The sequence below is a fragment of the Nesoenas mayeri genome, assembly GCF_963082525.1.
Source record: "Nesoenas mayeri genome assembly, chromosome: 3".
In the NCBI taxonomy this organism is placed as follows: Eukaryota; Metazoa; Chordata; class Aves; order Columbiformes; family Columbidae; genus Nesoenas; species Nesoenas mayeri.
The window spans coordinates 48,979,226-49,007,045 of record NC_137544.1 but is presented as its reverse complement, the minus strand read 5'-3'; the positions used below and the strand labels follow the sequence as shown (position 1 = coordinate 49,007,045).

General features: G+C 44.5%; 1 protein-coding gene across 1 annotated transcript; it reads left to right on the top strand.

Annotated features, from left to right (window-relative positions):
• Nucleotides 1-1,856: 1,856 nt before the first annotated feature.
• TRAF3IP2 (TRAF3 interacting protein 2) lies at nt 1,857-27,820 on the top strand (the record flags this gene model as incomplete). Its single annotated transcript, XM_080341412.1, is given in 11 exon segments — nt 1,857-1,922; nt 7,871-7,912; nt 7,915-7,957; nt 8,211-8,954; nt 12,035-12,224; nt 14,480-14,655; nt 17,538-17,626; nt 19,410-19,478; nt 21,765-21,881; nt 23,035-23,109; nt 27,674-27,820. Coding segments are annotated over 11 exon segments (1,758 nt in total).

Here is a 27,820-nt window from a genome sequence, read left to right as displayed (position 1 = left end):
GTGATTGTCTTTAGTACTCTGATTCACAGTTGGTTTAACATTTGGCATTGACAGTAAGCAACCAAGTATTAAAAGCAAAGGATGACTTTCCCGGAGAGGCACACCATTTAGGAATCACACCGGGTTTCCCCTACAGCTATTCATTTCTCTGCGGGGCTCACGCAGAGGCAGCCTGGCTTCCTACGAGAGAGGGAGCGAGCCACGCACAGGCATTTCAAGAGAGTTTTAAGCTTCACAGTGTCACTCCCCCGCGGAGGCTCTCCCACCGCCGCGCGTTGTGCCGTGCATGCCTCTTCCACTTCCTGCTGCAGAGCCAGTTCTGCCGCTTACCTGGGAGAGGCAGGGAGGGTGTCGTAAAAAGAGGAAAAAAAACCCAACACACCAGCCTGGCTGAGGAAGGAGACCCAGGCACGCCAAGAGAGCGCCGGGGTGCGCAGGAGGTACGCCAGCCCTCTCACTTTGCTCGGTCAGCTCAGCACCAACCTCCCTCGCCTGTAAGGTAAGAAGTGTTAGAGATGCAGCCTTTCTCGGTCTCTGTAATTAGCTGTTGACCCACTTCTGCGTCTCGGTGGGGTTCTTTTTTCCCTCAAATTGCTGTCTCACTCCTTTTCCCCCCCTCCTCTCATGTAATGATAGCCTGAGTTTCACAGATGGTTGCAACATGTTTCAGCCGTTTCACTGCAGTTGTGTTGTTTGGTTTTTGTGTTGTTTTTTTTTTTTTTTTTTTAATCAGGAAGGTTTGGGGGTAAACACTGGAAATGGACACGCCTGGTGTCGAAATGTTGTCCTGCCTATTTACGTAGCTGCCTGGCAATGCCTGGCAGCCAGGCCTGATCCCGCTCCCGCCCTGCACAGCTGTGCAAGCTCAAGGTGGCTTGTTGGCCAACAGTCCTCTCCTCTCCTCTCCTCTCCGGCTGCCTCAGGGCTGCATAGCACAGGTCCACGGACCTGGTGAGGGAGAACTGGCTGGAAAGCATGAAGAAAATAGGATCGTAGACCCCTTTTTGCACCATGTTCCATAGCGTTGGTATGGAAACAGTGGACACAAGCCAGTAGTACTTATTTTTAACTAGGATAATATCAGATGTATAAAACCCACTCCCACTTCACACAGTACCTGATTGGTTTAGGATTCAGGTTTTGTAGGGTTAGCGTTGGCTGGGCAACAAGAATGGCAGATCTGGGTTTACTGGTCCTTGACCGCCACAAGTGGCCACCAGACCAGAAATTCCCATTTCCTGCAAGTCCCAGGCGGGTTCAAGGCCTGGCCTGGCCACGTCTGTGCCGTCTTGGGTGGGCAGCGATGCTCCACCACCACTTGACAGGGCTATGAGCCCTGCAGCAGGTGATGCCAAAGGTGGGGGTGTGGGGGGTGCAGGCAGCAGGGCTGGTGTTCTGGTAAAGCCTTTGCCAATGCCGGTGGCTGCTGGCAAGCATCTGCCGATTGTGCTGCTGCCTGCCATGCCGTAAGCCTCTGAGGCCAGGCTTGCTCTTGCTGAGCACCGGCAATGTTTTGAAGCATGCTCTAATTTTTTTTTTTTTTTTTCTTTTTATGTTTTTTTCTCAATGGGGTTGGGTTTTCTTTTTGTCTTTCTAAGGCAGGAAACAAAACACACGCAATTATGGTGTTCGTGTTTGTCAATGCCCTCCACCCCCATCAGTGGCTTTTGAAGTTGGGCAGAGGGTACATGTCTGAAAGTTACACACATTCCTGCACGTTTCATGAAAACAAGTGAGCGAGGCTGTTCTCACGCCAGCTGAGGGAAACGCGTCAGGTCCCCCAGGCTTCCCCGCGCCCTCCCACCACCCACGCACCCCGCAGCCCTCATGCTGCAAGGCGAGGAGATTGGTTATAGATGAGGGATACGTCAGCCCCACGAAATACCAGAGGTTATCCCTTATTGGGAACCGGAGGCTTCGACGTAAGGCACAAAGCTATAGGAAAGAGGACTGGGGAGATTTATGCTGTTCTGGGTGATACCCCCATCCAACCTAATTCAACTAGCCCAAATTTTGTGCCAGGATTTTTAAATGTTCCAGGGCCATGGGATATCCCAGTTTGGGGGTAATTCAATGCCTGTGGGAGTTTTATCAGCATCAGAAATGCATGGGAAGTACTCTCTGGAAGGCAAATACATTTTTAAGAATACTCAAGATCATTACAAATATTTTCACATTTCACAAATATTAGAAAACTGGCAGGGAATGCTGCCTGTATGTGAGATACGTGTTCCAATCCTGCTTGAGGGGGTTGCAATTCTACTGCACTTCTAATGCCTAGCATGAGGAAGAGAAAGAGGAAGAGGAAGAGGAATAGGAATAGGAATAGGAATAGGAATAGGAATAGGAATAGGAATAGGAATAGGAATAGGAATAGGAATAGGAATAGGAGTAGGAATAGGAGTGCCTGGTGTTCTTATTGCATGCATATCAAAGTCTACACTAAAGAGGCAAAAATATCAGGTCTACGCTAGCTTTTGCACCATGGATTGCCCAGTAAAGTAACATTAGTGCTGCAAAAGGGAACATGATGTTTGCCATGCAGGAAGGATTGGAAATACGTTCTTCTGTTCTCCTGGCGATTGTAGACTTTCACGCTATGGCTGCAGAAAACATGTAAGAGCAACCACATAGTCGGTGTGGAAGAGGAATGTTGTTTTCCTATTCCTTTTTTACTTTTTTCCAGAAGTCATAAAAATAAACATTACCTTCTCTAGAGGGCTTAAAATCTAGGCTAGGAATGTGACACATTGCCTTAGTTTTTGCTGTGGAGGGTACCCAAGGGAGAAGGTAACCGTCCATGATGACAGCAGCCAAAATTCTTCATGGTGAAGTGTGAAACTGGAGCTTGGATTTCCTTGGCTGTGTTTATTTAGGTTATAGACCCCCAAATAGTTCCCACATTTGCACTTGCTCTTCCTTAAAGGATTTGTGTCTGGATTTTTTTGAGGGAAGATGTGTCTAGTGTTTCTGTAGAGAAAGCTACATTTAAGGCAAGTGTACTTACACACTTAATGCTTATTTGACCCCATGGCAACAGCATTTGCTTCAATCTCAATGTGAGCATCCTCACACAGCTTGCAAATTCTGCATCCACTTACTCCCATCCTGCAGCACCAGGGAGCTTAAAGGCTTCAGCCAAAATACACAGGAATTATTTGGAAATCAAGAAATTCCTATCCATCCCCACTCCTTGTGATCTCAGCTTTGCCTTGAGCTATATCCACGCCGTTTCAGAAATGCCATGACTGGTGAATAAAAAACCTTCTTTCCTTTGTGTGTTGTGTACAAAGGAAGGTGAGGTTTCTTTCTCAAACTAATATTTTGGTTTTTAACAATGTAGACAAATATGACTTTGATCAAAAGAGCAAAGATATTTTCTCCCCCTCTGGAAGTGACGGGGAGCGCCGCTATGCTCGTATTGTGGAGTCTGTCTTCTGCTTCTTTATGACAGAAGTTTTCTAATCAAAAGCAGATAGATGGTTAGTGCATGTCTTGGGGCAGTGCATCCTGACAAGTCTTCATGCTGGGAAACAGATGAAATACCTGATGGATTTTGCAATCAGGCGCAAGGAAACTACACAGATGAGCCCGAGCCCAACACTCTTCCCCTCCCCGGACAGCCACTGGCCTCCGTCAGATATTTTTTAGGGGAGTTTAGCCCTTGCTTCAAACTTGGGTGCTCAGGCCCATCTCTACCGAACTGCAGAAGAATTTGTTCCCTTCCATTTATGCTCTCCTGCCGCTTCCCGGGAGCATCCATCGCCGGCAGCGGCCTGTGTGAGCAGGAGGGCTGGGCAGGCTCCCTCCCAGCCCCTGGCAAGAGCGGTGGCAGAACCTCTCCAGGTGTGGGAAGCCCCACGAGGGAGCTTGGGTCACTGAGCAACCACCTAGGAAGGTTATTTGCTGAATTAATGCACATTACAGAACTGGGTGTATGAGCAGAGGAAGGAAGAGAAGGAGAAAGGGTGGTTTAAGGAGTTCCCTCAACATTTTTGAGAGCAGTCCAGGCCTGGCTACTCTGTCCCTTTAGGAAGGGCCTCTTCGCTTTATTACAAGCAGGAACAAATGCAATGGCTACAGCTGGTTTTCAGTAATCTCCTGCATAGTCATAGGTGCAGGGGGGATATTAAATGCTCGAAGTTTTCTGGCAATACCATGATCTGACTTGAAGCTGCAGTGTCTTTGGAAATTAGACTGGGCACAATCCGCACTCTCCATCAGTCTCTGTGCCAGAAAAGGGATCAGGCTACAGGTTTCTGAGGATATTTCAATATGCTGAAGCATTCCTTTACCCTAAGTGTTCATCACGGGAGACCTAAGCAAGTAATTTTTCTGTCCTATGCAGAGCTATCCTTGCAGGCTAAGGTAACTAGAAAAGTCAAAGGAAACCTAATGAAACTCTGCAGCATGAAGCACCATAAAATACCAGGATAATGGGCTCAATATTGGGTCTTTTTGCAACAGCCAAGGATCTTCAGCAAAGCAGAAACAACATCCTGAAGCACTGCTGTTGGAGGAGGATGTTTCTGAATAATCTGTAAAATTTCCAGCAATGTGGGGATTTCTCTCGGGAATTCCCATCCACATACCATTGGCAGCATTGCTCAGAAAGTGTTGAGTATGTCCTGGGGTTAGTTTATCCTGGGGGCCATCCCTGCAGACAGAGCTCTGCCATTGTAACAGCTTCTCTCTCCAACCAGGGCTACTGAGGGAGGAGGAGGATTAAGTCACTTTTCCTCCTTTCTGATGATGTGTCTGTTTTTAACACCAAAGCCATCGGCCCCGCAGGAGCAGGGGCTGTATGCAGGTATCAAAGCTCAGCTTTGGCTGCTCAGCTTTCCTAAGCAAAATCCTATTTAAAAAAAAACTAGAAGCTTTGGCAGGTAAAAACACAAGTGATGGAATCAAGTCTCTCTTCTGTCTGACCAAATTATTTTTACTCAGATATTTGGAATCATTTTCATAATGTTTAGCTCATGTTACACAGAAAGGAAATAAGGCTGCCATTTAAATGTTAAGTTGATTTGAGAGATAAAGAGGAGTTTGTCCTTTCAGAGGGATAAACTAATCGGAAAGACATTTTTAAACTATTCTGAGGTAAGCCATTTGAAGAGCTTGGTAGCTGATCCTTTGCAATACAGTTTAATAAAGTCTTAATATCCCCCTCCAAAAGGCAGAGTAAATACACTAAATAACAAACTTGAAGAAAACAAGTCTGAATTTTTTCTGCCTGTGTTGTGCCTTTCATTAGGTTCACACAGTCTATGCATGATCTGTTTCACAAATAGCCAGCAATGGAACTAAATTTAAAAAAAAAATTGAGGTTGTAGCCTCCAAAGGAATTTAGTAACTTTTAAATCCTATCTGACACTTGATCCAAAATTTACTGAAGTAAATAGAGATATTCACATTTACTTCACTGAGCTCTGGACTGAGTTCTCACTTTCTCAAGAGAAACCTGTTCTTCTTGTCACGGTGCTAAACTTAAGGCTGTTGAATATAAAGGATGTGGATTAAAAGTGTTTTCTAGCATTTTGACTACTTCAGAGGCTATCAAAGAAGCATCTTAGTGTATGAGGCATTGCAAATTCTTTTCTGAAAAGCCAATTGGGTGTGTGGCTGAAGAGGTGGAGCTGTACCCTGCGCCCCACAGCTGAGCTTGTGCTTTGTGAACACCAGGGTGAATTCTGCACAAGGAACCAGATCAGTGGAGATGCTCAGTATGGGGAATAAGAGTTTTGCAATGTGATTTGTGCTGCTCAAGTGCGTGTCATTCTGCTTATAATCAAACGGACAGATATCCACAAGTCGAAGCACTTCTGAGCGGGCACTTCGAGGCCAGATGATGCAAGAGTCACATTTACAAAGCTGTTGAGATGAGCAAAAGGCAGGTGCATTCCGGGGAGTTTGGCACTTAATCTTCACAGGTGCTTCTCTTAAGTCTGGCAAAGGACCACTCGGCAGCTTCACACCCTGATTCCTGGAAATCTGACCTTGCACTGTACTGTCCTCGTGAGTCACCACCACAGGGCAGTCACCATTCAAACTGCCACCTGACCGAAGGTTCCAGGGAAAGAACGTTTCGCCACAGTGCAGCACAAGTCCCCGTCACGGTCCTGTGCTGATTATGAGAGCTTGAGCTTTTCCCTCTCCCATCACTGCAGTTATGACTTTCACAGAACTGTGACTCAGCGAGCAGGGCCGGCATTAGTGACGTGGCCTCGAGGAAAAGGGATGCAAATGGCAGGGAGAGAGCGAGACGTGTGATGGTGGTGGGCTAGCTGTCAGGATTTCAAGCCTGGGTGCCAGTAGGGGAAGGAGCTGGTTTGGCACCAGCCCCAGCACCCTCATGCAGGGGCTGCCGCTGTCAGAGCAGCAGCCTGTTCTCTGGGTTGGTGCATCTAATAGCTGCTCTGAGGACTTGTCCACATGGGAAAATTTACCAGCGTAATTATCCCACTGTAATTATCCCACGATAACTCTCCCTGTGGACATGCTTATTGTAACACAGGATATGTATGAATATATGGTAAATCTTCTGCATAGATGGGTTTTAAGTTACACAGAGGAGGAATATTTACATTGCAGCCCAGCAGAAAAGCACAGTTTTTATCCTGTTTCCCAGCAAATGTTACACCCAGAATTTTCTATGCCAGAGGTACTTTCAGGGGGAAATAAACATCATTTGATCTGATCAACATGAATGCAAAGCCTCATGCTTGCCCTATAGCACAGGGCACCCCACTTGCTATTACAGAATCACTGCGGGAGCCAGGGTAAAGGTCGGGACACTGTCTTATCCCTCTCTGTGATCCTGTTCAACTGTTTTTAATACTGTGGTCATTTGAATATATTCTTCATTTGACCTTTATGTTCAAGCCACTGTGACTGAAGTTGGGAAAAATCCTTGGATCGCTAAAAGCGCCTCAAACATGTTCTGATTTTGACTTTCTTTACCAGACTTTCAAGCCAGATTCTGTTGTCATTCCTGTTGCTTGCGTGTTTCTTCTCTGATAAGTCTCCTATTTGGGATTTTAGCTTCTCCAGTGTGATAGAAGGAAAATGGTTTGGGAAATGGTGAGCACCAGGCTTGTTTCTCTATACTCTGCGGTAAAATGTAAGATTTGCTGGGAGCAAGCTAATCTGTTCCCCTGTACAAGAGAACGAAATGGCTGCACTTCCTGAAGCCCGCTCAGCATTAACCCATCACTGCTGTCACTCTGAGTGAAGGTGGAGCAGAGGTGTCCATCATCAGAGATCGCTTGGCTGGACCCAGGTTACTGACAGCACCCCCAAAGGAACTGACATTTGGGCCCAAGACAATTCCAAAGGAACAGGGGGGAAAAAAATCCAAACAGTAACTAACGCCTCTGAATTGTCTTTTAATTTTCAACAATTTGAAATAACAACAGCCATGTGATAACAGGCTGAATGAAGTGGTTTGATAAAATAAGCAGCAACACTTGGAAACAAGCTTTGGCACTGAAATTACTCAGCTAGGTATGCGGTGAAGTTTAGATCTGAGGCATCAGTGTGAGGCTATTTTTAGAAGGTCCAGGCTAAAATAATTGCAAGTGATTGTATTCTCTGGAACACGCCTGACCCAAACCTCCAGATCTAAGCAGACTGCTCTTTTGTGAGGTGCAGAAATTACCTCTGAGACACCGTTCCTGTGCTTTTCCCCCCTCCAGTCTCAGCAGGAACAGGAAGCTCCAAAAATCCCATTAGAGCGTCTGTTTTGCGCAATGTAATTTCCAGAACTCTAAACAAGTATTTCTTTTCCAGTCTCTGAGATACAGTTATTTTGGGATTATTCCCTGTGTGAAACTGTACCATGTTCAGAAGTGTACTTTCTCTTGTTTTCCAGTTTGCTGAAAAATCCTGGCCTTGCAGTAAGGCAGCTGACTCTTGCTTCCGGTGCAACTAGAAAACTTGGACATGGCCTCTGCATCAGGTTAGTCCAAATTGTAACTCTGTGCTAGCCACACTCTAGCTAAACGTTTACTTTCTTGCTTTGCCAAAAGTCAGCCAGACCCTTCTTGATGTTTATTGCCTGTCTTTAAAAATATATATTTATATGTATAAAGAATATAAACAATACATATAGCTCTTCAATATCCCAGCTCACAGTCATTGAGTGACAACTGATGACAGGCATTTTTCTGTATGGCTGTCCATCTACAGTGTTTCTTCTCTCACTTTTCTAGGCACTTTTGTGGGTCAAAGTATACCAGTAGAAGTAGATGAATCCATGCCATGGTCCCCATTTCCCGAACACGTCTTGGAAAAGGCTTTGCAGCCTTCTGGAGAGGATCTAGAAGATGAGGAGTCCCAGAGACCATGTATCACTCGAATGCCTCAGCCTGTGACTGATGCATCATGCCTCCGCAGACAACCAGAATGTCATCAGTTAGCACCAGTTATGGAGTCGGACAGCAGTTTGTGGTCAAAATATACTGATCCTGATGGAGATGGACATATCTGTTGTTCTGGTGAATCAACAGCTGGAGCGGTTCCCTCCAGGATACATCTTATAGCTATGGACACACCAGGCATGCAGCCAAGATCACAGCTTCCAGCTGACACCGGGCACTCCTCCAGTAAACCAGAGCAGAGCTTGTCTGACTCGCTGGAGGAGAGCAGCCAAGGGAGTTCACAGTCATGGCAACCCTCAGGAAACAGACCCCTACCAGAGCTGGGGACCGTGGACATGGGCTACAACTCTCAGTCACGAGATGTAATGGGCCTCAGGCACCTGGAGCCCCCTTTACCGCTGGTGTCCATGCTGAACCCCCAGGACCTGCCAGGACCACTGATCTCCAGGGAGTTTTTTGGACCCAAGCATCAGCAGTGCCCGATGTGCCACTGCTTGCCCCATCCAAACGCCTCCTCGCAAGCCCACGGCTGCTTTGGGCACCGCTGCCCAGCAGAGCAGCACCCCCAGGGCCCATGTGAGTAGCACTGCTCACCCCATGGGAGGCTTTCCAGGGTATCACAGCCATATCTGTATCACAACCAAGCTGATGTTTTCCTGCCATATCTCCTTTGCAGCATGCAATTATTAACCTTTTAAAATATCTATTTGCAGCCCGTTTTAAATGTCCAGATTTTCAGCTTATGCAGCCACACTCTCTGATGCAGAAACTCTGAGCCAGATAAAAAGTTGAAGAGCTCACAGTCACTCATCAAATGAAAGCTAATGATTTTGCCTAGAAACCAGCCTTTGTTGGTCACGCTGAGCACATGCAGCCTTCTCCCTGCTGTTATTTCATATTCTAGTCATTTCCTTCCTCTTTGTATCAGTCATTCGGCAGCGTCCTATACTGACTTAATTCCTGTTGTTTTCATAGATTTCCTTGCTCCCACTTGGATCCTCAAAGTTGAGAATTTCCTGCCAGAATCAGGTTGGGAGGTTACCTTTGATCTCTGTAAATAGTATCTCCCAGCATTATGACCAAACTCACTCATGTGTTTTATTTCTGTGTGAAAAGAGCGTGACATCCATCATCCTCATTTTTTTTTCTGTTGTCAGCTGAAATGGAAGTTCATTACTTAAAATGGAGCCCTCTCAGCTGCTGGTGATTGTATCACTGAACGCTAATGTGACTCTGTCAATATGGGTGTTTTGGCTTTTGGAGACTATGATGCAGTTTACAGCCTGCTATTAATTAGTATTCCTTTTCAGTCTCTGAGATTTTTATCTGCTATGAAGTGAACTTTGAACATTCAACAGCAATATCATTGTTTTAATATAATTTATATTACATTAGACTCACGAGACCCCAACTCGTTTTGGGTTGGCTTGGTAATAAAAAGCTGTATGCCTGTTCTGATAACCCTTTTATTTTTTTTTAACCTTCCGTTGACTTCACAGCATTTATATTACATCTGTTTAAGAAGTCCTGTCACTCCAGCAATGTGCTGTAATTAGGTACACAGGAGTGAGAGTACCAGAGCCTTAGTTTTCACCTCCGATCTTGGGACTTTGTAACAGGGAAGGGGCTACAGATGGACTTTCATCAGTGTCTACAGCAAAACGTCCTCTGGTTTTCTTTTCTCACCTTCTCCGTTCAGTTCAGCTTTAAGCAGACAAAGAGTTGGTTGCACAACACCCCTCACTATTTACCTCCTCCGCATGCCGGCATCGTGAGAAGTAGGACATTTACTGAATGAGGACATTTTGTTTTAAAGCAGGAACTCTGAAAGGCTTTCTTTAGAAAAATCACCAGTGTTTCAACCATATCCAGGGGGCAAAAAGAATAAAATAAACTCAGATGGCTGGAGCAGATTTGGTCAGGACCAAGAAGCTGGCAACTGTACTCCTGTTTCTCACATCACTGGGACAGTGTAAATCACCTCCTGACAGCTCCTTGTGTTTCAGATAGTTGTTGGGCAGTGGCAACCCACAACAAAGCTCTGCAGTTTGTGTGTTGCAACACGCCTCTCCCGGGGAATATCAATGGTGCCCGTAGGCTCTAAGCTGGCTCTGGACACCTGCTATTTGAGATACAACAGCAAAACTGCTTCTGAAGTCAAAGAAATCCTTGCAGCAATGCTGTGTGCCCAGGGACCATTATTTCAGATATTTATATATGAGAGTTGTTGGTGTGTGCAGGCATGCACGCTTGGCCATGCTGTGCTTCTGAATGGCAGTGGCTGCATCCATTAAAATACTGTGGCATCAGATGGATTCAGAGGAAGCTGGTGAACAACTGGCCTAAAAACCTGTATATCAATCTGAATTTCCCAGACCCCTGCCACCTTCCCTAGAGCTGGTCATGAGGAACCCATGGGAAGACCACATTTACTTCCAATTTTGTTTTCCCAACCTCTTCCACCCTGTCCTTTTGCAAATAGTTAATGAAGGGGAGCAGGAAACTCTCCTAAAACAATCTCAACAAATATGGTGTTGCCAACTGACAGTTTCATCAGGAATATCTTTGCAATTGTAGGGTTGATTTTTTTTTAAAGTATTGGCTCATATAATCAGACTATTTCATAAAAGCTTTTTCTTTCTTTCTTCTTTTCCTCCCTTTAAAAAAAAATAGTCCTTATGGCTGCTACAAAAAGGAAAACATGACCCCAAAATAGCTGAAAGGATTTAAAAAAACAATCTAGGGGGGTAAAAAAAGAAAACAGAGTGTTTGAGTACTGCAGCTTTCAGAGCCAGCTCATAACACCATAATCATGCAGCGCTAATAAGCCCTGCCAGGCTGGACTTTGATCTGTGCACAGCAGTTTGAAAGTGCACAGAGCTGCTGCCTAATGAAAACTGCAAGCAGAAAGACTGAAAAAAAAAGAGGATAGTTTTTCTCGTCTGGGAAACAGCTTACGTTGCTTTCTCTTTCAGTTCACGCCAACCGTTCCACTGTACGTTAGTTATTAAACAGCATTATGTGTGCATAGCAAACAACAGTAAGATTTTTTAGAATTACTTGGGCAAAATTGTCAGTTTGGGCTTCGCCTGCAGCCTCCTGGATGGCAACAGGAGCAGCAGCAAGGCCTTAAAAGGTCACTTAGGCAGAAAATCCATACAGGGTGAAGTAACAAAGCAAGAGATTATTTTTTCTCTTTTCATTTACAACAATCACAGTCTGTTTAGCCTTAGTGTTGCAAACTGATTTGTTCCAGGATTTTGCATCTGCTTTCATGAGAACGTTGGGATGATTCATTTTCACAAGTTATTGCCAAAAAGAAATTAAAGAAAAAAATACACCAACAAAAAGCACTGAGGCATGGTAAGTGCAGGGACAAAGCAGCCCTGAATGTTTAACTGTCAGTTGTCCCAACAGCCCAGCCCAGGGTGGGGATCTGAACTGTGCTGCGTGGGAATGGGAAAAAGGAGCCTTCAGACTGTGAAACACTCCTTAATCTGGCTTCTTTCAGACCAAGATACTTGCAAATGCCTCCAAAACTGCTCAGTTTCCCTAGACATGAAGGCGGACATGCCTGGAAAGGAATAAACACAAACCGAGGCGGAAATGTATTGCCTGAAATGATAGTTGCTGCCTTTATTTTCTCACCCTCCCAGATGGCAGAGCTCCTTACCAACATCTTGCACATACATCGCAACCGCTTCCTCCCGTTCCCGGACCTTGCATGAGAGTTATCCGCCCGGCACAGCAAGTCATCCCGAATTACTCAAACCTTCATGCTCCCAAGGGCACTGGAGACCGACCACCTCAGAGGACATGCTCCTCCCCTGGTCCTCCTCGATTCCAGTAAGTACACCCCAGGGGGATGGGTTGTGCACAGTGGAGGCTCCTCTGATCTGATTTTGTGGCCTTTCTACTAATAATTCTGAAGCCTTGTGCTGTTAGCACGCCCAAGGTACAGGGATACGTGTGAGATGCTGGGTAGTTTTCTTTATTTGCTGTTCTACACCCAGCAGGGGCCTGACCTTACCCTAGAGAACTTCAAAGCTGGATACCCGATATGTTGTTACAGCGCACCCTGAAAGGCACGCATTAAGGAAGATAAATGCTTGAAGGTTAAAGGGATGAGGGGTTGAAAAATATCTCAGTTGAAACCTTAGAGATCCCCTGCTCAAGAGCAAAGGTCAATTTGGCAGATCACTGCAGTCATCAGCTTTACATTGTACCAGCCTGGGATGCCTCAGTCATTGGCTTCCAGTGATTTCTTTCTTATCTCTTCTGTAGTGCAGAGAAAAAGGGAGAAAATCTCATCCATCGCTGATATATATCTCTACACTGCAGTTTGCAGCCTTTTCTCTGTCTTTTTTTTTTTTGTGTGTGTGTAGTAATAAAAAACCACATGTTTAGCACTTTTCATTAAGGACTTTTTCACCAGTTTTCAAATACTGATTTACCAAGCGTTATATCTCCCTCCTTATAAGTAAGTCATTAACAGATGGGAAGTACTACCCATGCAGGCTTTTCTCCAGATTCAGCTACCTGAAGACAAATTGAAGCTTCAGGTGTTGAGGACATCTGAATTCAGACCATTCTTATTTAACTGCCATACTACTTTTAGAGGTGCTAAACTTACAGGCATTCATGTTTGAAGAGATGTCCACTTAAGTGGTGTGGTGTTGGCAGAAAACTGGGAGAAGAGACGGGACAAAAGAGGGCAAATGGCTGAAATACCACACTGCTCTGGCCTGTGAAAAGTTAGGGGCTGTGACAGCAAGATAAGGCAGTAACTTCAGCAGAAATAATTGCACTGAAGAGTTTGTATGAAAATTTAAAAATACTGAGAAACAGTGGGCATCCTTTGCAGTAGTAACATTTAAAAACAGACTCCTAATTTTTGGCGCATTTGTTAGATAAGGTGAGGTTTTGGGAAGAGCTGGAAACTAGCCAGAGGGTAGCTTTTTGTGGCCATAGATGAGGTAAAGTTGCTTTTCTTGGTACTTTCTTCTGCTCAGAGAAATCCAGAATATACAGGGTCTGTCCTGCGGCTGCATGGCTGGCGTTTGCATGCTAATTCCAGGAATGGCAGTTATATGTTGGTAATATTTGCGTATAGAGTATTTTGTAACAGAAAACATCTGTACCAAAATGAATAAACCAAATCTTAATGTGACAACAGAAAACATGCTGTGACCAGCCTGTCATCATTCATTTAAGGAAGGCAAAGAGAAAGAAGAAGTGGGCTTGATTGACTAAACATCACTGCTCTGTGGGGAAAAGCTCTCAGAGAAACCTCACACTCGCCCAACAGATCCAACCCAGCAGATTCAAAGCACACCTTATGCAAAAATTCCCCTTTTATTGACTTGAACTGTGAAGCCAAAGTGTAGTACAAGAACTCCTAAGCTTCCTAAAATCATCCCATTCTCTCTGTCTGTTAAGATGGAGAAGATGTTAGGTAAGGCTATTGCAGGTCCAGAGCACAGATCCCTGACATGAGAAACCCCCGTTGATTCTGCTATTGCTGATCAAGAAGTCAACTTTGTGCCCTTTAAGCAAAACTTTGAATTTTGTCGAAACCTGGAGATCTTCCGAGCTGCGCCAAAGCTAGAGGTGGAGTGCTCTTGTATCCCCATTTTTCCTGCTCCCCACCTTGCACTGTGCTTCCTGTGCTGCACAGGACATCTTGAGAGCATCTGAAATGCCATGAAGTACCCTTTACATAGTGGGAAGAGGTTACCCAAGTGCCACCCTGCACCTCTATGTGCATAACAACACCCACGGCACAGCATTATTTCTCACACAGAAATGGCCTTTGCTTCTGCTATTTGCAACCTGAAGAGCCTTCAGCAATGAGGTGCCTTTAATTCCTGTGGCTAATGTTGCTTCTGCAATAAACCACATCTTGTGGTAGACTGTCACAAGGTATCCGTTCAAAAGATGTTGTAATAACTAAGTAGAAATGCTGACCCGAGCATTTCTACAGGAACTTTTCCTAGCCAATATGCAGATGAAGTTCTTTGTGTGTTATTAAAAGAAACAAAAAATCTGAATTTTACCTGAAAATAAATGTTTTTTAAAGCCTCACTTGCTTTTCTTTACAGAAACCAGTTATACAACCACCTACCCAATGGTCAGCTTCCTCCCAAGGCATGTGGCCCAGATGAAGCATGCTGTTGTCCGTCTGACAATTTTCCATCTCCAGCTGCTGTCCCGAGACCTCTCAGTAACCCTGCAGCCAAGGGAACTCTGAGAACCAGCAATTTGCCAGAGGAGTTGCGTAAGTGGTTAGCAGATTCGTTCTGTGCAAGATTTCACAGCGCAGCCTGACAGCTTTAGGTGGGAAAGCTCTGGTGGGGAGGAGGCAGGGGGAACAACATTGAGACACAAAGACAAGAAAGGAAAATACTGAGTGTCATCACATCTGTAGGGTGTGAGCATTTGTCTTTGGTGGGACGGAATGATCCCCTTGAATCCTGAAAATATAATTGGCATTAATTGCTTGTTATTTTTTTGACAAAAAAATAAATACTGTTTAGATTGTTTTCATGACTTCTTGCTAAACAGGATGTCCCTTTGAGGCAGGAGACACTGAAGCTTACAGTAAAAGATGAATAACAAACAAAGCCCTAGGAATAAAGCCTTTCTGCCTGTTCTAAACCAGACATATATGTCAAGTCTCGACCTCAGTTTCTCTCTGACCTGGTGAGCAGAGAGGAATTAGGGTCAGGAGGCCACAGTGAGGGTTGAGGGTGGCACAGGCACTGGCTGAGGCGCTTTCCCTGCCACCGGCCCCTGAAACTCTTTTATCCTTCAACTCTTACGGAAAAATTAGGTTTCAGAAAAGCTGGCTTCCTTCTTAATGCTGTGCTGACTCACAGGTAAGATATACCATTGCTATGAACCCTCCACGTCTCTCCTGAGGTTTCGATTTTTCCTTTATTCTTCATTTTACACATCAACTTTCAAATCCAGGGAGTTGCGTCTCTCTGGCTTGTAGGTGTGAGTTATGACACCGGATAGAACTCTTGGATAAACCCCACTTTATCAGTTAGCGTGTCCAGGAAAAAAAACTGGATAAAATTTTGTCATTTGTGACACATGCACAGCTGTATTAGATTAGCCAGATGGTTTACCCCAACCTGAAATCCATGATTTTTAATTATTAGCTTAGTGCAAAAGGAATTGTGGTTTTGGACCTTGAATTTTAAATCAGTATAACTAGGCTCAAACATATCTTCATTAATCAAAGTAGGAACCGTTACAATCAACACATTTTTGTCAATGAGAAATAAGTTTGTTTATTCCTGCAGCATAAAAATCCATGCTTTGGGATTCAACAAACTCTTGGAAAGCATTTTCTGCATCCTGCTGGTTGCGGCAGTGTTTTCCCTGCAAAAAGTTGTTGAGATGCTTGAAGAAGTGGTAGTCGGTTGGTGAGAGGTCAGGTGAATATGATGGATGAGGCAAAACCTTGTAGCCCAATTCATTCAACTTGAAGCATTGTTTGTACGATGTGCAGGTGGGTGTTGCTACGAGGAAGAATTGGTCCCATTCTGTTGACCAGCTGCAGGTGTTGCAGTTTTTGGTGCATCTCATCAATTTGCTGAGAAGACTTCTCAGATGGAATGGTTTTGCTGGGATTCAGAAAGCTACAGTGGATCAGACTGGCAGCAGACCACAAAACAGAGACTGTGACCTTTTTTTGGTGTAAATTTGGCTTTGGGAAGTGCTTTGGAGGTTCTTCTATGTCCAACCACTGAGCTGTTTGTTGCCGGTTGTCATATAAAATCCACTTTTCATTGCACGTCACAATCCCATTGAGAAATGGTTCATCGTTGCATAGAGTAAGAGAAGACGACACTTCAAAACCACAATTTTTTAAATTTTTGGTCAGCTCATGAGGCACCCACTTACCAAGTTTTTCACCTTTCCAATTTGCTTCAAATGCTGAATGACCATAGAATGGTTGACGTTGAGTTCTTCGGCAACTTCTCAGGTAGTTGTAAGAGGATCAGCTTCAATGATTGCTCTCAATTAGTTGTTGTTGACTTCCACTACGCTCCTCAACTTCAAATCTCTCTTCTCCTTTGTGAAACTTCTTAAACCACCACTGCACTGTACGTTCATTAGCAGTTCCTGGGCCAAATGCGTTGCTGATGTTGCGAGTTATCTCCACTGCTTTATGACCCATTTTGAACTCAAATATGAAAATTGCTTTAATTTGCTTTTTGCCTAATATGATTTCCATAGTCTAAAATAAATCTAAAATAAATAGCAAGTAATAAGTCAGTAGCAAAAAAACATAAAGTGATAAAAGTGCATTAAAATTATATATAACTTAGCCACATGTACTTAAGAACATGTCAAATATCAAATGGCAAATTTCAACAATGCAAAAACCGCAATTACATTTGCACCAACCTAATAGTAAGAAACCTTTCTCCAGGATGGCAAGGGGAGCTGAAGACATTGCTGTCATAGGCCACCCATTCTGCCCGCACAGTGTTGGTCTCTTCTCCCAAGTAACAAGAGGAAATGGCCTCAAGTTGTGCCAGGGGATGTTTAGATTGGATATTAGGAAAAAATTCTTCACGGAAATGGTTGTCAAGCACTGGAACACGCTGCCCAGGGAGGTGGTGGAGTCACCATCCCTGGAGGTGTTTAAAAGACACGTAGATGAGGTTCTTAGGGACATGGTTTAGTGCCAGTGTTCAGTTAACATTTGGACTTGATGACCTTGAGGGTCTTGAGGTTGGAAAAAAATGATTCTACAGTTCTAATGATGCCTGTGGAAGGCGGAGCTGGTTGCAGCTGGTGCGGGTGGCAGGAGGTCTGGCTGGGAACCCAACCTCACGTGTGCCAAAGGGCTGGGGAAAAAGCAGCTCTGGCAGCAGGGCAGGGTGAGCAGCAGGGTGGTGTTACTCTCTCCAGCTTCCATGGGGGTACTTGCCAGTGGCAAAGCAGCAGGAGCTTAAATCTAGAGCAAAGTTTCTGGGCTGGGGGATGAGTTCAACACCAAACCACTGCGCCATCCCACATCCACTTTGTAAATAATCTGAATAGGTGCAGGGGGGTACAAGACACAGCGCAGTGGGAAAGGAGGGCTGTGAAATTCTCACCATCCCAACGCATCACATATTCATGTGGACTCTCTTCTAGGCAAGGTCTTCATCACCTATTCGGTGGACACAGCAGTGGAGGTTATGAAATTTGTGAACTTCCTGCTTGTAAATGGATTTCAAACTGCTGTAAGTATTCCTTCCAGAGAAAATGACTTTGAATCAGGGGAGAAAAGAGACTTTTTTTAAAAAAAGGCTGAGGCAATACACTGTGCATGTACATGTTTTTCTGCTTATCATTGCATTTTGTAGGTTAAAGAAAGTGCTAATAGAATGAACTAGCATTTGCTTTAAAAGTTGTAACTTAAATGATTTGCTTCTTCATTTGCTCATATTTTAACTGAATTTTATACTTTGAAATGTGGTTTAATAGTGATCCTGGAAAATTTCTTTTAGTGACACCAGATACCAGATGGGCAATAGTATGAGGTTTAGTGAGCTATTCCATTGTCTCGTATTTGATCTCTAATATCAATATTAAAAAGGTCAATTTTCATGTTCATCTCATCCCAGCTTTTTTTCTGTGACGCTATTACATTGTTGGTTCTTCAGATGTGAATATCTTTCTGCTAAACTATGATCTAAAATCAGTGTATTTCACACAGCTTAATGAAACAGTCCATCTCATGGTTTCATTTGCTTTGTGATACTTTTAAAAGGGATTCTAGAATTGCTGGCCTGAAAAGGGTCTGTGTCCTACTGCCTAATCCCATAAGCCATCCAGATTTTCATTTAACTTCTTTGAGTTTGCTTCATCATAAGGGCCCTCTCTAAGGGAACCATCCACAGAGGCTCCAGGATTCGGTGTTCATCAAAATCTTGATTCATATTTTCTTATTTCAAGTGCATATGCTATCTGACCCCTCAACCTTCACACTTTGGCTTCAATTCAGGAGAGCATTTAAGCAAGTGGCTATCATTAAACTGAATGAGACTCAGTGGGTAGCTTTGCACAGGCTTATTTATTTTCATGAATCAAAGATTCTTTCCAGAGACTGCAGTTACACTTCTCTCCAGCAATTCTGTACTATGACCAATTCACAAGAAAGCTTTGGGCACCATAGAGCTGTGGAGAAGAAGGCTCACTAATAGCACCTTTGCTGGATGGGAATTCGTGGAGCCTGTTGCGGAATAATAAATACAGCAAAATGGCCCCAAAGCAGGGAAACAAATACGCTCTCTAGTTTCAAAAAGGGAAAAAGAAAGACTTGAGAGCAGAACACACCTCTTATATCAAAAGCTTGGCAAAGTTGATGTTCCATTGGTCACAGTCATTGAGCTCAGTAAGAGTGTGCAGGACAGTGAGCTGTGTTGGGTGTGTGCAGTGCAATGAAGTCCTCTGCCTCTGCTGTCACTGAAGTCTGAGTTACTGCATCCAGTATCAGTGACCTGGCTGACTTCCCACCACACACCCTGACAATTTGGCTCAATATGAAGCTAAAACTTGACACTCAGTATGTACCCTTGCAGCCAGAAAATAGTGGATGTTTGCAGCTATACAGCTAGAGAAGGTGGGCAGCCATCCACCTTCATGAGGTGTTTAGAGAGGCAAAAAAGCCATTTTGCAAACACCACATATGTAACATTCACCAGCAGCGGTTATTCCTTGTTGCATTGAGCGAAACATGCCTTGGAGTTGGGAGCTGGTAGGGCAGGGCGGCCGGCTGAATGGCTGGCTGAGTGGGACCCCAGGGGTGAGTCTGCAGCGTCCCCCCTCCACCTGCCTGGGGTGCCCATCCAGCTCGACTCTGGGCTGCAGGGAAAGGGGAGAAGTTGTGTACACACGTTTCTTTCCCAAGGGAATCAGGTATGCGTGTTAGAAACCAGGGAAACGAGCAGGTGCCTTTTCAGTGCCACCAAATGGTGAGGAAATGTGAAAGGATGCTCACCACAGACTTTCATTCTCTTGCAGATTGATATATTTGAGGACACAGTACGAGGTATTGACATCATTAAGTGGATGGAGCGCTACCTAGGTGATGTATGTAAAGGCAATTTAACCTTATTCATGGCAGAGGTGACCTGAGAAAAATGCTTGAATTACTCTAATAGCAACAGGAGCGGAATCAAAACTCGGGACCGTACTATCATTCTCCCTGACCCTATGTAAATGGCAAGGGCCTTGCAGAGGGAACAGTAGGCAAATCTAACTTCCCTATCTTATGGTCCAAAAGAAAAGAAGCACTAATCCTGGCATTTCTGCCAAATCCCACTGTTGGCCATTAGATTCAGCCTGAAGCTGCCATTGCACAAGTCGTTCCTCCATCTCATTTGTAAACTGTTTTTAAGTGGTTTGGTTACAATAATATCTGTATTTCTTCCCAGGCTGCATAGTAGTGGGTAATGTTCATCCTGCTGTCCACCTGTAGCTTTTATGTTGCTATCTAAAACACTGAAGGGTTCTTCTGGATAAACCATCCTAAATGTAAACTGGAGATTGTTATTGTTAGTCGAATGATAGATTTGCTCTCATCACTTTGTACCTATCTAAGCAGTAAAACAGAGATTGATGTTGCTGCCAGTGCAGTCCTCCACAGCAACACCTTCCTCTGAAGTTCAGCTGAGCAGGGAGTGCACATCACCTTTAGGATCAAGCCAAGTGGTTCCATTACACCAGCACAGCTGGACACAAACTGGTGATTCTGTTGCTCAACACATGCCAGCGTGAGGTGGCTTCCTTTGATTCGTGCCTTCCTGGGTAGCCATCGGTCCTCTGACTCACTCTGGGCAGATCTCCGTGGAACAGGATGACAAAGTGGAGGCTCAACCACCTGAGACAGCACTACACACGTTTCCTAATGATGTCCACCAGGACACCTTAGTTCAAATGCACTACCAGGCAGGTATGGTACTGCCCCACGCAGAGCCAGCTTGGGGCCTCTGCTGTGGCAATGCAGCCACGCCTTTTGGGGCTTTCATCAGGACAAATTAGCCTTGGGCTCATCGTGTGTAATGGAGGTACTCAAACTAGAAGCCAGGGTGAATTTGCTTTTGCCAGGAACATCATTATCACTTAAAATACAAACTGGCAGATCTCCTATGGGACTCTCGCACAGTCAGTGGGAGAGACCAGTATGGGCAGAGAGCAATTCCCAGCCTCCACATGAGGACCCTCCTCTGACTGCCCGCTCTAGAAATGTTAGTTTTCCTCTGTTGACTACAGAGACAGGTTCTAACTTCAAAACCCTCACGTGTGTGAGAAAGAAGGGTCTGCTTGAACATAAGCAGGGGTATGTGTGCAACTGGGCATGTCTGCCAACCCTCAACATCTGTAAGTGCTTACATGCATGTCAGGCACAAGCAAAAGTAATTCTGGAGTAAATGTTAAGTCAGTGTAAGGGATAAGGGCTCCTTGCCACATTTGACCCTGTGGTGGGGCAAATTCCCTTGATATTGCACAGAAGGAAAGAGTTAATTAGGTGCCAGGCTGACTATGAGCCACAGACATGGAAGCCTTACACAGCCTGATGTGGTGGGGATGAAAGACAGGCCCTAGGTAAACACAAGTAGGAAGCTTTCATCTGCTGAGCCTCTTCGCTGGCCCGCCATTAAGGAGGAGAGATGTTTCCTAGATTTGAAGGATGGCCCCCTGTGGAAAATAGAGCTCAGTGAGGGCCTGGGATCAAACAGGTCCCAGGCAAGATCCAGGCTATCCTGGCAAGGCAAGGAACATTGCCATGGGCCCACTGCGGCAAGGTGGGACAGAGGTGCTGAGTACCCCTAAACCTGCCCAGGCTGTTCGTAACAACCCACCTCTCTGCACAGTCACCTCTCTACACCCTTCGCTGCCAAAATCAGCAAGAAAAGTTGTCATTCTGTTGTCAGTAGCCCTAGATGTAGCTTCCATAGACAACTACCTTTAGTGCCTTTATCTATAAAAGGCCATCGACGGTTAAATAGATGCATTTTTACATAAGCTGTTGGAAAACATTTCGGTCTGAATTTGAAGATAAAACTTTTCTGTGTATGTATATAGACACTACATACGGATAAAAAGTAGCTTTTTATTACAGGGATTCCAACTGTAAACTGGTAGCTGCTAATATATCTCTTGACATTTAGATTTTCTATATCATGAGATCTCGAGAAATAATGAGGAGAATGAGTGTATGAATTCGCCTGTATTTCCTGCCAGAATGAAAGAGATCCTCTCATGTTTGCCAAGAACATAAAGATCACTTAAAACACAAACTGGCAGATTTCCGATCTGACTCTACCAAACACGCTGTGTATCCCAGTTTCATAAAAGTGCTTTTCTCCCTAACAGAAGACGGTGATGATAATCATAGCAATCAGTCCAAAATACAAACAGGATGTGGAAGGGGCTGAATCCCAGCTGGACAGGGATGAACACGGCTTACATACTAAATACATCCACAGGATGGTAAGCAAGGACATGCTTTTGCTCTTTTACAACGACTCTGTCTCTTCTTCTCAAAAGACAAATCTGTCTCCAAATGGCAGGTTCTTTGCTTTGTTTTCCCTAATCCCCACAGTTAAACACCCCCCTTTGGAATTCATTAATCCTCCCTCTCATCAGCTCCGTATGCCCATTAACATCTGCTAAGAGGTTCAAGGAAGAAAAATCCTATTAAACATGCTCATCTTACTTCTCCATATTCTTTATTGTTTGATGTTCTTTTCCCTCCTTCACCTTCTTGAGCCCTTGCTGCCCTGTCATACTGCCCTGAGCACAATCTTATCTGACACCGTCTGATTTTCCTCCCTATAAACTGGCCCCTATTGCTTCAGCCATCGTCTGAGTTCTTTTTTCGGGCAGCAGCAAAGCTGATGGCAAGGTGGAATTGCAAAGGCCAGAGCTGCAAAGTGGGGTCCCTGGGGGGTGCAGGGTGACAGGGGACCAGCAGGTGTCACAGACACCCATCTCTGCAGTCTGACACGGGATGGACATTTAGGCCAGAAGAGCCCACAGAGCCCTGAAACTCATCTGCTTTTCCTCAGTTTACAGTTTGCTGCCTTTTTCAGTCTATGACCCATCTAATTCCCCAGTTGAATCCTGCAGTCAGGCTTCTCAGAAGCTTCACCAACAGAAGAGCTCTCAGCAGCACTCTGCTGTCCTTACCACAGCCAGGACACCTGGGTCAGAGGACACGGGGACAGGCTGGGGCCCAGCTCAGGCACGGAGCTGGGACATAGGGAACAGGCTGAGTCCTAGCTTGGACACAGAGCTGGCCTCCAGCTGAAATCTTTCCCCTTGTTGGAGACTGAACAGTCAGGCTTTATCAGTTCTAGCTGGATTTAATGGCATTGCAACTGCAGCTAAACCCACAATTATTTCCCACCACAGAACTAAATGCTCAAGGAATGCTGACAGATCTTTCTCGTATCCTTTCTGTAGTAATGAAGAATCAGATTAAGCGGCCAAACAAAAGCATAGAGAGTCTACCGGCAATAGAACAAATCACTTAACAGACAAGCAGTTTATGTAAGAAAAAAGTTTTTACACATGGGATTCAGATGCATGCACAGAAAAATATGTGTCGTTACAATAAATCTGGCAATTTGTTCTATTCTAGATGCAGATCGAGTTTATACAACAAGGAAGTATGAACTTCAGATTCATCCCTGTGCTTTTTCCAAATGCCAAAAAGGTAACATATATACATGCATATGTACTTGTCACATGATTAAACATGTTACTTTGATCACAATGCACCAGATGAAATTTAAAAACCAGACGCTCAATTTCTTCGTTCTTAATATCCCACTAGTAATATTCCAAAGCTACCTTTTACATGAAAACTTTATAGTTTTATGTACGTACAAATAAAAAACATTTCATCCACAACATAAATCAGTGCATAAATGTATTTCTGATGATGAATGTACAACTCAAACTCAAATTGTCTTGAGCACTGAAAGAATTTAAATGGGGAGAGACAATCTATCCAGCAAGCATGCTTTTTATATTAACCCTTTTATAATTTTGTCCAGATGTAATGCCGATGAGTGAGATGAGAGAGATTTATGACTCATGTGAAGTGAGGATCCGGAAGAGGGTGGGTTGAGAATATAAAAATAAAGAGGATAATAAATATTAAAGTATTAGGCCATTGCTTGAACTTTGATGGGCCCATCAAAGGCAAACTATAAGGTTTTTTAGGACTTGCAATTTCATCCAGCTTCCTTATTGTTTTTGAAGATTCATTTGAGAATAGCAAATAAGTAATGCAACAGATTTCCATCTCTTTTTTCCTCATTCATAATCTCTTGGATTTTTACAAGGCCAGAAAAGTTAAATGGCTGCAGCTATGGTTGAGAAATTGCATTCTTCCCCAAGCATAGAATGGATGTATTGTATTTATGTTCTGTTTTCCTTGCTAAATGTCATCTGCAATGTTGGGGTAGCTGTCATGTTACCGCTAGGTAGAGCTGCCTTTTGGAAAAGTATGGAAAGTTTCTTTATATTTCTTTGGGTGCCCAAATTTTTAAACAGGAGTCAAAATTTAAACAACAGAATCAATGACTGTAGGGCTGTGAAGTCCCACACGGATTTCAGTTTAACAAAGTTCTTTATTTAGGCATTGATTTAATATAAGCTCAGAAATTTGAAAATACAACCCTGGGTTTGTAAAATACGTGAGGTGCTTTGCAATGAATGGTACCGCTGCTATTTCTTGTCATTCCGCTCCCTTCCTGAATGATCTCAGCCTGGTGGTACTTGTGAAAAGCTGGGAGATGGCACTGGTGGGAACTGGGTGAACCAAAGGCAGAGAACCGGTCAGCATTTTCAGTCAGTCTTTGCAGCCTGATCTTGGAGGGGAAAGGGCAGGCCTGCTCCTAACTTTAGGGGCTCCTTGAGTGCTGTATGCAAACAGAGCATACAGCCTGCAGCCGCTTGGCACTGTAAGGCTTGCAGAGAGAAGTGGCCCAGCAGGCACGAGAACTGCCTTTGGGCTTTGAGGCAGACACAAGAACAATAAACTTACATCAATTTTGGCTGAGCTTCATGTATCAGACAGCTATTTAGCATATAGCATTGGTTCTCTCAGACAGTGATCCATATGCAATTTCCAGGGTTGGTTTATTCAGCTGCTCCTATCAAAGCATCAGGCTCCAGGCAGCCTTCCTGCCCATCCTCTGTAGTCCTCATCACCCTTCAGTTTTTCAAGAGCTGCCTTTTTTATCTACATTACGCAGATCAGCGTTTTCTATTGCCCTTAAGTTTTGCTCCACATATTTCTTTGGTACATCATCTACCTTCATCTAACTAGTTAATGATAATAAAACTGAGGACATCATGGGTAGAAGGGGAGCACCAGAGCCTGAACAACTTGCAGTAGTGAAGTGTGCGGGCAGTCAGAGGAAGTGAGGTACCTGAAAAATGCCAAGTATGTGTACAATTGGAAGAATGCTAGCAGGCAAATTACTTTCATTTTTGTCTTTTTTATACTGTCCTTTACATGATCAGCTACTACTGTAGCTGGCAGTGGGAAAGAGCAGGAAAGCAAGGTTTGGAAGGTTTCATCTGGGGACATGGCTATTAGATGAGTTAATCTCATTTGAAGCACATCATAAAGCACTGCTGGTATGTGAAAGTTAGTTGACCTCCAAAAGGAAGGGATCTATGTGATGCAAAGAATGTTCATTAGGAAATTGAATAATGAGGGGAAAAAGCACAACACACAGTTAAGGTGGAACCGGTATTTCCAGCATCCCATCACACACTGCTAAAGGAAACCTGAGTACTGCTGGTTCAAGGCTTGCATTGAGCCGGTCCACAGAAATCTGTTCTCCTGATCCGGTCACCTGATGACCAAAACATTAAGCCACAATTGCCCCATGGTGGAGGCTCTCTCTGGCCAAGCAGAGGCAGCTGGAGGGATGTTCTGAATTTCCTCTTGGCTAACAGATACACAGCAGAATAATAATAATAATAATAATAAAAATAATTTTAAAAGCAATAAACATTCTCCCATCACTCCCACCGGCTATGACAGCCGGTGTTGCAGAAAATCCCCCCTCCCACTTTCTCCTTTCTCCTTCTGGATTAAAATAGCAACTGCAATCAACGCTTACCCCTTCCTCGAGCTAAAATTAAAATTATTGCCAGAGTTGATTAGCATGCGGGTGTTTTTTGCACCAGGTTCACCATGGAGGATATTAACTGCAATTGGCCACAGGACCAGATCTGGAAAGGTGCAGAGCCTGTCTTGGGGTGTATAGTGCCTCGCTCATTATATCCCCAGTTGCTGGTTTCTTACCTACTATACATTTCTCACATTAATTTCCATCTTTTCAAACTTAACTAATGATTTCCCATGTGGACCTATATCAAATACTTTGCTGAAGTCCAGACCAACTAGGTCTACTGCATTTCCTTCCTCCAAAAAATTGGGCCTCTTCTTATCAAAACCAGAGTGGGCTCATTTCGTAAACCTTTGCTGTATTTCATTTCCTTATATATCTCTTAACAAGATTTAGTAAAGAAACAAATTTTACGCAATAAGGGTGTGCACGTGCATGCAAACATAGTTATCTTTCTCCCAATAGCATTTGAATCTCTTTGCCCATTTCAAACAGCTTTGTCAAAGGAGTAAAGCTCACAAAGATTAAAATCCATTCCTATGCAAAAAGAGACTTGCCGGCAGAGATAAGAAAACTTATTTGTGCTTCTGCCAAAGAAAATGCTGCAGATCTGCTGGGCAGTGGGGCGTTCACCGGGAAAAGCAACATTTTAAAACCTCCCCTTTGGGGAGACCACTGACCACAGCCTACACTTTCTCAGCCACTGGAGAAAGAGGGGGGCCAGGTTTGATAGATACGTCTGCCACTCACCAAGCTACTTGCTCAGAAGCCCAGGTGAGGCCAGACTAATGGGTCTGTAGGTGCCTCTGTGACTTACCTCCTTATACATAAATGCTATATATCTAACAAAGTGGTTGCACTTATTAACACAAACCTCTCCCCCAGCAGTGGAAACGATGCAGCCTTGCTCCTACAGCCATACAGGCCAAGGCAACAACAGACAATTTGAGAAGCATGAGGCTTGGCATGAAAGGTTTGGACTGTAGCTAGGTTGTTTGCTGGCAGGCAGGACATGTGCTTCCCATGCCAGGGCATCCCCTGGCCAGGCACCAGACGTGGTACACGCCAGCAGCTTTTTGCTCTCTCCTCATGGAATTAGCTCCACTGGCTTGACAGCAACTGTGCTGCACCTAACACGGGCCACCTCAGGAAAATAGTGCCCAGCTAAATAAGAGGTCTGGGGAGCAAGCGCTGGATGTCTTGACTGCTCATGTTGCTTACCTGCTGTTTTGGTGTCTCCAACATCAGCTCTCCAAAAAGAAATCTCCATCTCTGCAGTGGACATGAGCTGGTTTTGGTCAAGGTTCTTCGACCTTCTTTTAATTAGTGGTATGATAACAGCTCTTCACCCCTTCACATTCAGTTTGTCCATTTGTAAACCTCCCAAGGCTGTGGAGACTTGGGAACATGAGGTCTGAGCAGGTTCCTCTCCATCAGCCCGCTGTCACTGCCCAGGGCCATGGCGGTCCCATCTTCATTAGGTTAATGGGCATTAGCCTGTGAAGGCTGCATCTTTCCCAGGATGCAAGAAGTGGTGGAGGTTTGACCCTACTAACCTGAAGATGCATTAGCCTCTGCTCGAGCTCAGCACTGGCCTCAACCTCCTGCTCAGGAGGAGGCCAGAGGACACCACGCTTGCTGAAGGAAGGAGCAAGGGGAGGGAGGAGATGGCTACCAGGGTGAAAAACGCTCCCCTGGGGTCCTGCTCTTTCCCAATTGATTCTCATCGCAAGGTTAAACATGTTGTGTGGATCCCTCAGCCGCTACTAAGGTGGCAGCCTTCCCCTGGTAGGGGCACTGAGATGTCTCCTTTCTCAGTGTTTATTCTCACAAGCCTTTAGACGCCTGCCACTGAGAGCAGACTCCCTTTGAAACGTGGTGAAATTAGCCAATGTGATGGCAGAAATGAAAGAGAGACAGGCAAGCTGTGAGATCACACCAAGTTCATTTATTTAGGAACCCAAACACAATTTTCAAGCCAAATTAAAATTTCTTGTTGTTACGGGAAGTGCCTCGAACAGACAACATGAAATCTTGCTTGGCAGGCTCTGATGGAATCTGCAAGGTTCTGGTACAGACTCAGGAGGACTTATGGGATTTTGCCTTTTTTTTCCCCTTGTTTTTCAGGAACACGTGCCTACCTGGCTGCAGAACACTCACATTTATAACTGGCCGAAGAATAAGAAGAACATCCTCTTGCGGTTACTGAGGGAGGAGGAATACGTTGCTCCTCCAATAGGACCTTTACCAACACTCCAGGTTGTGCCGTTATGA